Source organism: Capsicum annuum, chromosome 8, assembly GCF_002878395.1.
Source record: "Capsicum annuum cultivar UCD-10X-F1 chromosome 8, UCD10Xv1.1, whole genome shotgun sequence".
Lineage (NCBI taxonomy): Eukaryota > Viridiplantae > Streptophyta > Magnoliopsida > Solanales > Solanaceae > Capsicum > Capsicum annuum.
Genome location: NC_061118.1, coordinates 166897941 through 166912964, shown reverse-complemented (window position 1 = coordinate 166912964; position 15024 = coordinate 166897941). Strand labels below are relative to the sequence as shown.

General features: G+C 35.3%; 2 protein-coding genes across 2 annotated transcripts; both read left to right on the top strand.

Moving 5' to 3' along the window:
* The first annotated feature begins 357 nt into the window (after positions 1 to 357).
* LOC107840296 lies at positions 358 to 4714 on the top strand. Its single transcript, XM_016684118.2, has 7 exons — positions 358 to 709; positions 2080 to 2137; positions 2343 to 2423; positions 2643 to 2678; positions 2810 to 3049; positions 3131 to 3272; positions 3490 to 4714. Exons 1-7 carry the CDS (start codon positions 426 to 428, stop codon positions 3972 to 3974), a joined length of 1326 nt encoding a protein of 441 aa, XP_016539604.2. The 5' UTR covers positions 358 to 425; the 3' UTR covers positions 3975 to 4714.
* Positions 4715 to 8027: 3313 nt separating this feature from the next.
* Positions 8028 to 11138, top strand: LOC107840295 (ferredoxin--nitrite reductase, chloroplastic). The gene is made up of 4 exons (XM_016684117.2): positions 8028 to 8525; positions 9060 to 9414; positions 9549 to 9837; positions 10096 to 11138. Exons 1-4 carry the CDS (start codon positions 8138 to 8140, stop codon positions 10831 to 10833), a joined length of 1770 nt encoding a protein of 589 aa, XP_016539603.1. The 5' UTR covers positions 8028 to 8137; the 3' UTR covers positions 10834 to 11138.
* The last annotated feature ends 3886 nt before the right edge of the window (positions 11139 to 15024 follow it).

Genomic DNA, 15024 nt, shown 5'->3' with positions numbered 1-15024 from the left:
TTTAACTGTATTTTTAATGTCTTAAAAATAATATTGTAGAACGTTTTTTTTCTTGCATTTAATAAAAATTTTCAATTTTAGTATTCTAGATATCAATTAAAGACAATAGATTTTAATAACTATATTTATTATTTTTAATTTGAGATCACAATATTTATTTATTTTTTACATTTTTAAATTTCCGAGTCAAAATTTAAATATTTTGTTTAAACTAAAATTGTATTGGTCTGCCTTTGACCCTTCCTAGCAGACACATCCAAATCCAAATCTGAGTATCTACTGCTGGCATAATTTCCACGTCAGCGCATGGTAATAATAATCTTAATAGGCACAAGCTTATGCAAAATACGACGCCGTTTTATTCATGTAAGTAGTGGCGGAGGATAATAATCATCCTAAACGCGTGCTTACAATACAATTTCTACATGTGCATATTCCACCAACCCCAACCCCAACCCCAACCCCAACCCCCGACCCATCTCTCTCTACTTTCCCCATTTTTGAGTAATCGGAGTTTCAGTTATAAATCGGCCATGTCAATTGACGGTGGAAGATTTTACTGGGAGAGGAATTCGGATGAAAAGGTGAAAGGAATTGTGATAATTTTTGCTTGGATTTCGATTGACGAAAGTGAATTGAAGAATTATGTTCATCTTTACGCTTCTCTTGGTTGGAATTCCCTTGTCTGCCTTGCCGATTTCGCCACCTTGTAAGCTCAATTCACCTCTTTTTGGCAAATTTTGACCATATCTGTGATTTTGTTAATCCATTTGCTGTGTATACTTCAAGCCTAATTTTTAGAATTGGCTTAACGCTAACATGATATGGACGGTGTACTAAGTTTTTTACTACTTCCTCTCTCCCAATTTATGTGGAACACTTTGGAATTTGACCGTGTATCAGACATAGAAGTTTTAAGTTTTTTTTTTTTTTTTTTAATAAAATCTATATATTTGAAAAAAATTATGTAAAAATTACTATAGATTATAATAGTTAACTACTTGAAATATTTGAAAGGTATATAAATAAGTTTCAGTTAAAGAAAAACTTAATTGACTCAAAATTTTAACTGTGCCAACTAAATTGAGACGGAGGGAGCATTGAAATTGGTGTTTGTTGTCAGATTTTGTAAGTATTGCAGTAATTGGTCGAAGTGAGCATATTTAAGTATTCAGAATTGGTCTGTATTCATTTAGAGGGTAAGGGGTTTAAGTTCTGATGGTTTCGTAGTGACAAGTGAGTTCCCATAAATTAGTGATCAGACAACATTTGGGCACATTTTGTATTTGACGAATAGCTTAATTTAGATTTGGTGTTTCAGAATTGTGGTAGTGCAAAGGAGCAAGCTGGAGTTATAAAGGACATTGGGCAATTCCTGTTTTTAGTAAACTTAGTGGATGGTAATTAAATTACACTTTCCCCAGAACAAGAAATAGAGAGCTCGGTTATGAACACGCGCAGACTAGTTTTGCAACTTTCTTCAGATGCGAGCTTAGGTCCTTTAGGAAACAGGTATATTGTGGCTTACCATTCTAACTTCCCCTAAGATTATTATGGGTTTGAAACTATGAAAATTTAAACGTACTTGGTGTTGGAAATTTAAACGTACTTGGTGTTGGACTACTAAATCTTGATTTAAGGAATGCCAGTTATGGCTAAGGATTATCTTGCCTTTTTATGTGATTGAAAGAGACAATAGTGAAACCCTGGGTCAGGGGATGGGGCATGGTGGAGATGTCGTGTTTCTTGTGTGCCGGCAGTTATGATTTAAACATACTAGTATGAGGAACCGTGTATTTGGTACTAATGGAAAATTTTAACAATTGAAGCATCAAGAAGACGGAAATTTTGAATGTAATGCATCTCAGTTCTTGATGTTTTCATAGCCATTGGCGTCAAGCTGATTTTGATCATATATTGATTTCTTCCCCCTTTTCCTATATTGTAAATATATCGCAATCTGGATTTTGTCTCTTGTTCTAATGCTGCATCATGAACAGTGTACACCGATGAATATTATTTGTTGCTTTTTCCTTAGTGGGTAGTTCAAAAGTTTGAGGCAGTGATTAATCTATGCAGATACATACCTGAGAAGGCTACATCACTGGCATATTCTCTTCTAAGACAGCTCGTCGAGGTCAGTTTTTTACCTTTGCTTTTGCAGATATTAGTATACTTGTCCTATAGGGTTTTGCTGACTCCATGAGACAGAATCTGTGAAACTTAATTTGTGTATGATGATGGGATTATGATGATATAGTCATAACATGCAGTAGATTTGTAATTTCTGGGCCCAAATTTCACATTTTCATGTCCTAATAGTCTTGTCTTTAATTATGTAGGAACTAAGATGTCGGCCTTGTCCAGTTGTTGTTGCAGCTCTTTCTGGTGGTTCTAAGGCCTGCATGTATAAGTTTTTTCAGGTATAGTGACTGCGACAATCTCTCTCTCTCACAAGACCTTTTACACTGTCTCACTTTTGGTTGAACGTATCCTTTTTTTTTTGTATGTTTGCATTCCCTGTGCCACCTCATTGAGGCCTCTTGTGGGTTTGACCAGAAAATCATGTTGACCTTAAAATTATAGTTCTTGGTCTTTGGTTATTTTAGAGCAATGCGTTTAATACTTTCCACTTGATGCAGATTGTGAAAGGGAGATCTGAAGCTCAAGTTAATCTGGTACGCATTTCTTTGAATCGGTTGTGAGGTTGAAGTACATATATTGCTATGTATCCAGGGATCCATATTTTCCCCTGTGATGAATTATTGGTAGCATATAAATATTTATTGAATCTTTCATTCTTTTGCAGGAGGACAGCCAATTGGTCATTAACTGCATCTCAGGTCAAATTTATGATTCTTGTCCTGTTGATTTCACTGCAGACTTTGGAACACAATTTGCTGTGCCTCCCACAATTCTAAAGTTGCCCGGCTCGACAAAGCTACTGTCTCTGGTTGCAAAAGGTTTTACTTCTGGATTAGATGCCTTATTCATTACTAGGTTTGGGTCCCAGCGTTCTGAATATTGGCGCACTCTTTACTCCTCAGTTGTAAGTTTTAACTAGCCAGAAGTCATTTCTAAATTCCTAATATGTTGTCCCTCCTAGTTGATATATCCTGTTCCGCTGCAGAGTTTTGGAGCCCCTTTTCTCATTTTGTGCTCAGAAAATGATGATATTGCTCCATATCAATCTGTATGTAAATTCGCTCACAGCTTGCAAGACATGGGGGCAGATATCAAAATGATAATGTGGAAGGGTTCCTGTCACGCAGGTCAGTTGATACCATACTAGTGTCTTGTTATATTCTTTTCTTGTCATATCATTAGGGTGTTTCAGCATTTGTGTTCTTTGGACACTGTTTTCTGTATCAGCGCTTAATGTCCTTTTTGGGTTTCTCCCGCAGCTCTGCGGATATACTGTTGGATCCAATTTTCTCTTAGTTCCATGTTTTGAACGTGTGCATCAGACATTTTATCGTCATCTTGCAGGTTTGTACAAGAGTGATCCCATCCAGTACGGCATTGCTATAGATCAACTACTTGCTCATGCAGCTTCAGTTTTCACTAGCAGAATTAAGAAACTAGTAGAGAGAAATGGCTTGGATGATATGCATGATGAGATATCTCACTTGATTTGTGACCTCCAAAATGCTGCAGCTGACTCGAACGGAAGTTTTAGAAGAGTTGCAGGGGGGCCAAATGATCACTTTTTCTTGCCAAGTTCATCTGACCGACAAAATGTTAGTGATTCTGGCTCTTCCTCCGAAGAAAGAAAAGATCTGCCCATTTGGCCAAATCCCAGTTTAAGTGCACACACTGTGCTTGGCCAAATCCTTTTTGATGCTTGTGTTCCTAAGAATGTTGAAGGTTGGGATGTTAAGTATACTTCTTCCTTAAAATGCCAACCCTTTTCCTCAGCACGTAAGCATTCACCACTAAATGCCATCAAATACTTCCGCCGCTCACGGTTATGAGGCCATTTCTTGTGGAACTCACTTCGGCCTTTTGCATTACTTCGAGATGCACTGTATGACTAATATCAGAATTTTACCTCTATGATCTAAAAAGTTTATGATGTGAAACATTGGAGGTCACTTTTCACGGTGAACTAACTAGATGATCTGAATTGGCTCATTACTAGCATAAAGTGGACAGGTTAAATAAGTAACACAACTCCTATCCTAATGGTATGGGCAGACATGATGTGGTGTGTGTATGCGAGCTGTTAATATATGGAAAGCAACATGTACCATTTGATTGGTCTGGGAAGTGTTTGAGCCACTCTTCACTTGCTTCAGGCGATATGATGACGATAAACTATTTGGGGGCCCTTTGGAAGTGGTGATATTATATGTTGTACAATAACATGTGCGCAAGGCACTTTTGCTTGCTTCTGGGGATATGCTGTTACTGTGTGAGAGCCTTTAGCAACTCCTGATGTTTATATTGTACAGTAAAATGTACATAACGTATCTATTCTGAGGTAGACTTGTTAGCATATGCGATAAATACCGTATAACTTTGCTGTATAATTATAAACCCGGATCAGCTATGTACTCTGGCTGTGTATATATCTGGAAATTTTGTAATTTTCTCGAACTCTGTTATGGGTCGGAAAACCATTCCCCTATTTCTAATTAGGTGATGACTTCCGGAAGGCACAGAATGAGAATACCAATTGAGAATACTGTAACATGTGATTCCCTTACATCCATTGCTGTGGACTTGGTGCAGTCTTCGACTATAGGTATCGATTCAATTTCATGGTCTTCATTTTCCTTTCCCTTTTCCAAAGACTGATTAAGAATTGCAATTTATGAGTTCCGACAAACGCTTATTTTACTGAACTCTCCACCCATTTGTGCAATTGGTTTGCAGTTTTCATATGTTCATTTTTAGTTGATTAGGGCCTACCTTACTGGATTCTGTTGTACCCGTAGCATATATTGTGGATCCTCCCATGCCCTTTTCATATCCTCTTATGTAATTCAGCAGATGCATAAAGTGTGATCCGATTACTGGTCTGAAGGAATCTACTTTCTCCCAGAATTGTTGCCTGTTTGATAAAGGAAGGAAAATAATGCTTGGAATCACATTTTGCCTTGGGCTGGTCCAAAGTGCTAGTGTATATTGCCCTTTCCAATACATTGGGCGTCATGTCTGAGCTTAGGCGTTATCATGTAAAGGTGTAACAGAAGGATCTGCAGCTTCTTGGAAGCCAATGAAAGCAATTTAGGAATCTCTTTGCTTTTCTCCTTTTTAGAGAAAAGAAATTGCTCTGCTTCACTCTGAGAAATAAGGGCCACAGTTTCTTTTATCCCCATGAACAAGATGAATTCTGGTTCTTGCATTTCATTACCTACTTACCTCTGTTTCATTATATGTGTGGCGAGTTTTTTTTTTTAAAAAAAAAAAATTTCAAAAAATCATGATGTTTTTTGTATTTGAAAATAATTTACTTTGAACTTTTTGTTTTTATTTTTAATGAGATAATTAATGCTCACACAAAGATCAATTTTATAAATTATAGATCACAAGTTTTAATAACTTTTCTCTCGTCAATTTCGCAGCAACAAATAATTGTAACAGTGTGGGCAAAGATAATGCCAAAAGCTTTTAGGCCACACGTTATGGCAGTAGGCAAATTGCTCTTAAGACCAATGTGCGCAACTGAGGCGGCGAAGAGTTGGTGCCTCTATGTTAAGACTCTTCTCTCTTCTTGGTGGTCAAAATTTTTCCTTTCACTATTCTAGATTAATTTGGCCAATAATTTTAGAAGCTTAGTTGGATGAGAGTACGATTCTCCATCTTGTGATTCCCTCTTCACTGAAAAAAATAAAAAATAAAATCTAATGCCCGTCAGTCCCTTCTTGTCCAAGAAATGTGTCATCGTGTTGCCTGTAAGGTCGGTGATTGCGATTAATGGTAAAATAGTTTTAATTTCATTTTAAATGTTTCTTATCGTAAAGAAGATAATTCTTTTCTAATGATCAAAAAACATCTTTGTGTTTTGAAATAGAGAAATAGATAACTCGATGCACTTAAGTTTTTGTTATGCACAGAGCAAAAACCTATTACATTTTTATAAGAGAAACAATAGTTGAGAAAATGATCGAATCGGATCTATCACATTTCCATAAGAGAAATGAAATAATAGCTCAATCATTCTTATCATGTAGAATTCCAGGACAAGGAAGGGTGGGCTCCCACCAAGTAGGAAAACTGCGGCCAACCAACCAGTCAACTTCTTATCACCACCAAATCCAATGTCACTTAACACCATAGCCACACGCCCCTCTACTCTCTTACCCATTGATACTCCTAAAGGTTACCCTTTAAATTTACCAAAAACACCCACCAAACATGCTTCACATGTCACACCTTTTTCTTTCGAGGCATGTTCGGTATCTAAGTCTTTATTAGTCCCGACTAATTTAACTTCGCTTTAAGTAAACTATTAAAAGGGGTGAAATACTCCTTCATTAAAGATATTTTATTTTCAAAATTCAAATTTCAAATCTTGGTTAGGATAATGGAAATTCTAGAAAATATTTCATAGAGTTCAATTTCAATTCTCAACTCATAACTATTACGAGCCCGAAGCCTCCTTCATAATCCCAAAACTTCTTCGTAATTGCTCTCTTACCTACTTCATTTCTAAGAAACTCAAAATGACTCTATTTCATTATATTCCACCCATATCCAAGTTCTTTATTTAACATCCCTTAATGTCATTGCCATAACTTTTATGTTGTTTGTAGTCTATTTCTTATCTATATGAAAAATCAAAAATCATCATATATAATATCGATATATGCCATTATAAGTAACTAGTTTAGTATACGTGCGTTGCACGTGTATGTCATAAAAATATGTAATGTGAATACTATAAATATTTAAAATTTAGTGTTTGAAATCCATATTTTGTGTCACGTTAATTTATAAAATTACATTAATAAAATAGTTAAAAATTAGCAATTGTTAGTAAAATAAATGTTACCATTATCTCTAATTTAGACTGTTGTAATATAAGAGCACATAGTAGTACTTATCTTAAACGAAATTGGCTAATGATCCCTTAGATTTCGTCTATTATAATACAAATTTCAGACCTTATGATTTTTTAATATCAAGTTTACCTTTTTTATTTTAGTTTTTCTATATATAACAAATCTTTTACCTATTTATCATTAATGTAAAAATATTAATTTACGTGATTTGCCCGGACAATATACATTTTTGCTTAATCAATCAATTTTGAAAAATTTTAAAACCTATTCCATTAGGTTTCATTAGAACAAAAATCCTACCTATGATAGCTTTCAATTTAAGTCGAGCCAATGTATTTCTCTGAAACAACTTTGTAAAATTTAGAATATCTTCTTTCATTAAGTTTGGTTAAAACAAAACCCTATATGAAACAAACGACGCATCATGCAATATATATACACAACGATTTAAATGAAATATTTTTTAAAAAAAGGTTGAGTGAAAAGCATAAGAGTGAGAAACGCACCTTAAGGTCTTTGATGGTGATGTTTTCTCTCTATATATAAAGAATTCTAAGGAAAAAATAATACCCTAAATTATACAATTTGTATTTTAGGACTTTTAACACAATTCTAATAAGGAAAACTTTAATAACTAATTTTAGTTGATTTTGAAGTCCTAAATATTAAATTTCTAAATATAAAAGGAAGGTAATTAAATGAGAATTTTATTTGATTTAAATTCCTAAATATAAGGAAAATAATCATATGAAAATTTCAAAATTTAATATTAAAAAATAGTAGTTGAATTGTTTAGTAAGATTTTTTTTCTTTTTCTTTTTATCTTAACCGCCTTTTGCCCCCATTCTCGGTAATCTAGTAATCTTAATTATTAATTCGGTCATTGCGATAGAACGCTATTTGTAAATTTCATTTCACGGCATCCAATCCCTTGTGATGGTCAACTGACACAACTTGCTATTATATCCTACAAAATTTTTGAAAAGTTTTAACGGTAAAAGGGACATTCTTAACATTAACGACCCTTAGAAACAATCAAGAGTCCACCAAAGTTTTGCCACTCATTCACTCACACTCCCATACAAAATGGTCTAACATCTCTCCTTTCTCCACTCCCAACTTCCAAAATGGCATCTTTTTCCATCAGATTCCTTGCACCTTCGTTGCCAAATCCAACTAGATTTTCCAAGACGACTACAACTCTCAAGCTCAATGCAACTCCATCTCCGCAGACGGTGGCAGCGCCACCGTCTCCGGAGGTTGCTGCTGAGAGACTAGAGCCTAGAGTTGAGGAAAAAGATGGATATTGGATACTAAAAGAGAAGTTTAGACAAGGCATCAATCCTCAAGAAAAGGTGAAGATTGACAAGGAACCTATGAAGTTGTTCATGGAAAATGGTATTGAAGAGTTAGCTAAGATTCCCATTGAAGAGATAGATCAGTCTAAGCTTAGTAAGGATGACATTGATGTCAGACTTAAGTGGCTTGGCCTCTTCCATAGGAGAAAGAATCAGTGTAAGTACTCAACCCTCACCTCCACACCATATATATAACTCCAGGATTTAAACTTCATGGATTCATATGCCTTTTAATAGTATTTTTAATCGTTAAGTATTGTGAGTTATAATATTTTTCAAATATGTAAATTTCATTTCAAAAAGCTTATCAAACTTCACGGTCAAAGCTAAAAAGATGGACTCTCAGAATCCATTCATCTGTATATCTAAAGTTTTCACTTGTATATTTATATTCCGTGTCAAAAATGATGCATTTGGTTGAATCCATCATTTGTATGGTGCATCCGCCTCTATAAACTCCGTCTTAATCCCAAACTTAATCCATATTAGTTGTAATATACCTCAACATTTTCCTTTATCTATAGACTTTTTGAGTGGTTATATTTTAAAGAAACTCATTTTGGCAGATTTCTATGCACCAAGATTTATCCTTTTCTTTTGCTAAATTTGTAGATGTTTACTTATCCGCTCTATTCATATAGTCAAATTTCAATTGAAGATGTTATTTTCATTACCAAATTTTTATGACCAGATGGGAGGTTCATGATGAGGTTGAAACTTCCAAATGGAGTAACAACGAGTGCACAGACTAGATATTTGGCTAGTGTAATAAGGAAATACGGGGAGGAAGGATGTGCTGATATTACGACAAGGCAAAATTGGCAGATTCGCGGAGTTGTGCTGCCTGATGTGCCTGAGATAATAAAGGGACTAGCAGAAGTTGGCTTGACCAGTTTGCAGAGTGGCATGGATAATGTAAGGAATGCAGTAGGAAATCCTCTGGCTGGAATTGATCCAGAAGAAATAGTAGACACAAGGCCTTACACTAATTTGCTGTCCCAATTTATCACTGGCAATGCAAGAGGCAATCCGGCAGTTTCTAACTTGTAAGTCTTCCAGGCAATTTGTTCCGTTCAACTTTACCTTAAACAAGTATGATAACAATTGTGAAGAATGAGATCATTCATTTTATAAACATTAAAGTTGTTGCATTAACAAGAGATTTGCTATGTTATCGTAGGCCAAGGAAGTGGAATCCGTGTGTAGTAGGCTCTCATGATCTTTATGAGCATCCCCATATCAATGATCTTGCATACATGCCCGCCACAAAAGATGGACGATTTGGATTCAACCTGCTTGTGGGAGGGTTCTTCAGTGCGAAACGATGTGATGAGGCAATTCCTCTTGATGCATGGGTTCCAGCTGATGATGTTGTTCCGGTTTGCAAAGCAATGCTAGAAGCTTTTAGAGATCTTGGTTTCAGAGGGAACAGGCAGAAATGTAGAATGATGTGGTTAATCGATGAACTGGTGAGTGATACATTTGACCATTTGCATGCTTATTTTGTCTTTTCCAAGTTGAACTGTTTATAACTATATCAAGGGCCTTATCTCCGCCAAAATACATTATTTTCTGATTTTACGGTGTTCTATAGCAAGTCCTACTTCCTTTAATGGTGAAAACTGATCGATGGATTCTCATCTAGGGATGTATCTGCTATGCGCCTTTTCAGGCAGACCAGAACTTCTTTTAGCTGGTCTGACTTGTTTCAGTTTCAACTAACGCAGGGTGTAGAAGGATTCAGGGCAGAGGTCGAAAAGAGAATGCCTCAGAAAGAGCTAGAGAGAGCATCTCCGGAAGACTTGGTTAAGAAACAATGGGAAAGAAGAGATTATCTTGGTGTGCATCCACAGAAACAGGAAGGCTATAGCTTTATTGGTCTTCACATTCCAGTAGGTCGTGTCCAAGCAGACGATATGGATGATCTAGCTCATTTGGCTGATGAGTATGGCTCGGGAGAGCTCCGGCTGACCGTGGAACAGAACATTATCATTCCCAACATTGAAAACTCAAAGATTGAGGCACTGCTCAAAGAACCTCTTTTGAACAAATTTTCACCTGAACCACCTATTCTCATGAAAGGTTTAGTGGCTTGTACTGGTAACCAGTTTTGTGGACAAGCCATAATTGAGACAAAAGCTCGCGCCCTGAAGATTACTGAAGAGGTTCAAAGGCAAGTATCTCTTACAAGGCCAGTAAGGATGCACTGGACAGGCTGCCCGAATACATGTGGACAGGTTCAAGTTGCAGACATTGGATTCATGGGATGCATGACTAGGGACAAGGACAAGAAGACTGTAGAAGGTGCCGATGTTTTCTTAGGCGGCAGAATAGGGAGTGATTCACATTTAGGAGAAGTATATAAGAAGGCAGTTCCGTGTGATGAATTGGTACCACTTGTCATGGACTTACTAATTAAGAACTTTGGTGCAGTTCCACGAGAAAGAGAAGAAACAGAAGATTAATAAAATTTGGATTAGATCATGATTTCTATGCAACAGGGACAGGAACTGATGGAATGTGCAATTACATCTAGGGATTATGGAGGCACACACGAGCTAGTACTCGTCTGTTAGACAGGTTCAAGGATTATAGTTTAGAGCTGGTTTGAATAATCAGAAATACGCTGTGTTTATAACATTTATTGTATGATCAAACCAATGCAAACATATCTACCTACGTGAGAATTATTGCGCGCTGTATTCTTTTGAAGCAAATTGCATCTGTACCCCTCTACTGAATATTATTAATACCGCATTGTTCCTTGTAACAGCACAATATCATTTTTTCAGGTGTCATGCTTCTCTGAATCAGTTCTTGCAGTAGAGTTGCTTGCAAGGAATGTTTCTGTGAAATCACTATGCAGTTTTCGTCTTTATTATTGGCGAAATATTACATAGTATCAGTCTTTAAAGTTGCAAAACATGTTGAAGTGAGTACCAAGAGACAGCAGGAAAGAGCGATTTCTTCTGCTACTTTACCCTGCAACAGTAGTTTATAGCAGACTAGTAAGATATTGGTCGACTGGTGAAAAATTAATCATGACAATTTCACTTGCTGTCTGTTTTATGTTTACCTTGTTTATCTACAGGATTATAGTATTAAAAAAATTAAGCTAAGCTGGATGTAGTACTACTAAAGAAAGAGATTGATCATCTTTTCTTTTTCTTATTAACTTAATATAAGTGAGATTTCTCTAATAATTTATCTGAGATCATCTGTTTGGTGCTCTTCCTGTTCTTCTTCTTCTTGTTCCCTCTTTCTCTAAGAAAGCTGTTCGATGTATAATTTTGGAGATATTGGCGACTCTTCAACATCGTCAGCAGCTGATCATATTGCTGCAACCCTCAGTTTGCCTTCTCCACAACCATTCAGCCAACATGGCACTGACTTCTTCGAATGTGGTCTTAAGTTTGCAACGCTAGCTGCCATCATGAAACCCTTTTTCTTCCTGAGAGAACGGTATCCCAACACCTCGTCAGTCTCATGACCTATATATCACCTATTGTCACCTTGATGAAGTTCTTCTATAAAGACTGCTTCCTTTTTCATCATGACTCTGCCAAAAAACAAGCTTCTTCAACGACTACAAGCAGGCCTTTTTAGATGGAAAATCTATTTCTGAGGCATTCCATCTCGCACCTGAAGTGGTTGAAAGAGTGCTGCTCATCAATGAAGCTGGAGCCAAAAGGAAGATGCCACAAGGACCTTGATGAAGGCGTGCCTAGAGGAAGGAGTTGCTACATTTACTCTTATATACATTGAGACGGATTTCGACTGACCCAGAATTCAAATTTGTACAAGAAACAGCAACAAGGCGTCATTCTGGGATTCATGGAGGAGTTAAGCACATGTCTTCTATTGTTAGGCATTTAATCCTCGTCTAATCAATAAATATATGTAACAACAACTATTCTTTTTACTTGCAATTAATCAGTAAAAGCATGGTGATTTGATTCAAACGTGTTTCGAAAGTTTATTTATATGTTTGTTACCTAATTCATTTTGGCCTTATCTTTCGACCTTTATTTCTAAGCCTGAGAATGGTATAACTATTTGTAAGAAGCTCACTAAGCTAACCCAAGGGTAAAAGCTTAGCATCAGAAAATAAGCCTCTTCCCAGTTGACCAGTTAATCATCAATTTAATTTATGGTATTTTATACTTAAATAAGTAGTACGTAAATATTGATAATATAGCATTTTTTCGACGAGGTCAAAAAATGGTCACAACATTATTTCAACAGTTGAATGACTGGGCCTTATATTTTGGGCCATTACCCAATAATACCATATTTTTCAGTGAACCATAGTCAGCTGTTGGCAAAGACAATGCCATTTATTTATCATTTGACAAAAATAAGGAGGATGTATTTTGATTTTATTTTTTTTTCTTTTGGAAAAAAAATCTCTATGATGGAGTCCACATACCATATTTTCTGGCCCAACTCAGGTGTTATGAAAAATAAGAAAGAAAATTGATGATTGGCTGAAGGAAGATCTAAATAAAAACTAAATACTACTAAGTAACAAAAAAAAGGGTCATATCAAATTATTCAATGAGCTGATGTAGACATAACTAGTAAAGAAAATCAGCAAAATGTGTGGAACCTTCCAGTCATTCTTACCAATTTGAACCAGAATAAAAAAAAAAAAAAGAAATCCGAATCAACTATTTTAATTTCAAAGTGACTTTTGATCTTATAATGTATTTGAACAATTTTAGTTTATAGTTTAGACACTATATATATTGAGCCAAAGAATTAATTCAGTTGAACCTATGATTCCAAGTAGCTCCAACTTGTTCCTCCATACCATTCTTCAATTCCAGTGTAAAAGTGCATCATCTTTAGGCCTTGATGGTTATTATTGGGTCAAATTACACTCTGTTTGGATGGTTGTTATGTTTTGTTTCACAATGCAGTATATTGTATCATACTGTACTGTATTATTTTAATGAATACAATGCTTGAACACTATACTATTTTTAACTAATAGAGTATTTAAAACGCGGTCGTTAGCTCTATTTCAGGAAGATTATCCGATCAAAGATTCCATAATGTTTCTGTTCTAGTTCACTTAACTATTCATTTAAGCCAATTTATATAGAGGTCAAATGGGGTTTAAATGGTTGGGTATTTTAAATTCAAATATGTGTTATATAAGTACCAATTGAAGAATATAATGTCATCTAAATTTTATCTAATATTGGGGTTGTTTATTTATGGGGCAAATATGAGCCAAGAAATAATCTTATGGAGCTTTAGTAGATCAATTGGTTAACTGAGGGCAATGGCGAATCAAATTGAATAGTTGAGTTATTTTTCTTTCAAAAAAAAGTATTTAGATGCCTATGACAAAAAAAAAAAAAAAAAAAAAAAAGATGAAAGTTGGATGATTATTTGTAAAATTAACCTATCGTATATTAAACCTGATAAATTTGAGAGACCTTTGAATTTGGAAAACTTGAACATGTGTCTTTTGTTATATTAATTTTTTAAATTGTAGAACAAGTGTTGACTCCTTTTCCTTGTTGACTCAGATATAACTTTGAATTTTGTGAAGGTACAATACATAAACATGCGCTTTAACTTAATCTCAAATTACATATATGATCTCCAATATTTGGTATACACAAGTAAGCACTTAAACTTGTATAAACCTGAACAAGTAACACATATGCCCTATGTATGTGGCGTTCTACGTAGTCAATTCTTATTCTACATGGCGTCCTACATATATTATGTCACATAGGACGTGATGCCTATTTGTTTGACTTTATATAAGTGTAAGTATCTACTTGTGCACACCCAAAATTAAAGGTCATAAACGTGATTTGAGGTCAAGTTGAAAAGTATGTTTATGCATTGTGCCTTTCGAGAACGAAAGCGCTCATGTACGGTAGAATGACTAATATCCTTGCATGCAGGCACCTAACTTTGAATTTTGTGAATGAAAGCGCCTTTGATATAAATAAAGTACTACTATCTTTTTTCTTTAATGAGTCATAAGCAATTTAAAATCCTATAATTCAAGATATATATATGCCCCTTTAAATGAAAGTAGAAACAAGAGAAGTCTCCCATTACTGATTTAGGAATAAAAATATATGGGACAGTGCTTGGGGTATTCAAATTGAGTGAATTCACTTTTCTTTCTTTTTTTGGTGGGGTGGGTAGGGATGGGGGTGGGGGGAATGTCAATAATTGTGCAAAAAAAATGGAAGTGGAGGATGTACTGTAGGATGGTTCTCTATCAGGGGGTAAATTCCAAATTGGGAATCAAAAAAAGAGTTGGTGACCTAGTTTGGCTAAATTTGGCACATATACTTTACAAGATATTCGCCATCTTTCTTGGGCATCTCCTCCCTCCTCCACATTCAACCTTCCAATTTTTTTTAAAAAAACCCTTTATTCTAAAACTCCACATGAATAGTTTTTAAACACGTAGATTATTTTTCAGAAACCTTTAAACATGTAAACGGAGAAACCATAATATCATTCCAAGAATATTTATATATTGTAAATTAATCAAACACTACTGGTAATTATAACCCAAAAGGATAAATTTTTGATACTGCCGATAAAACACTTGAGATGATATGATTTTAAATCCTGAAGAAATGTTGGCATCTAAAGGGCAACCCAGTGCACCTGTT

Excerpts from the sequence above, each read along its gene's own strand:
- LOC107840296 (XM_016684118.2), top strand. The coding sequence starts at position 426 with ATGTGCATATTCCACCAACCCCAACCCCAACCCCAACCCCAACCCCCG. Across the intron at positions 2,138-2,342 it reads TTCTAAGACAGCTCGTCGAG|GAACTAAGATGTCGGCCTTG; the intron begins GTCAGTTTTTTA and ends TTAATTATGTAG. Across the intron at positions 2,679-2,809 it reads CTGAAGCTCAAGTTAATCTG|GAGGACAGCCAATTGGTCAT; the intron begins GTACGCATTTCT and ends ATTCTTTTGCAG.
- LOC107840295 (XM_016684117.2), top strand. The coding sequence starts at position 8,138 with ATGGCATCTTTTTCCATCAGATTCCTTGCACCTTCGTTGCCAAATCCA. Across the intron at positions 8,526-9,059 it reads CCATAGGAGAAAGAATCAGT|ATGGGAGGTTCATGATGAGG; the intron begins GTAAGTACTCAA and ends TTTTATGACCAG. Across the intron at positions 9,838-10,095 it reads TGTGGTTAATCGATGAACTG|GGTGTAGAAGGATTCAGGGC; the intron begins GTGAGTGATACA and ends CAACTAACGCAG.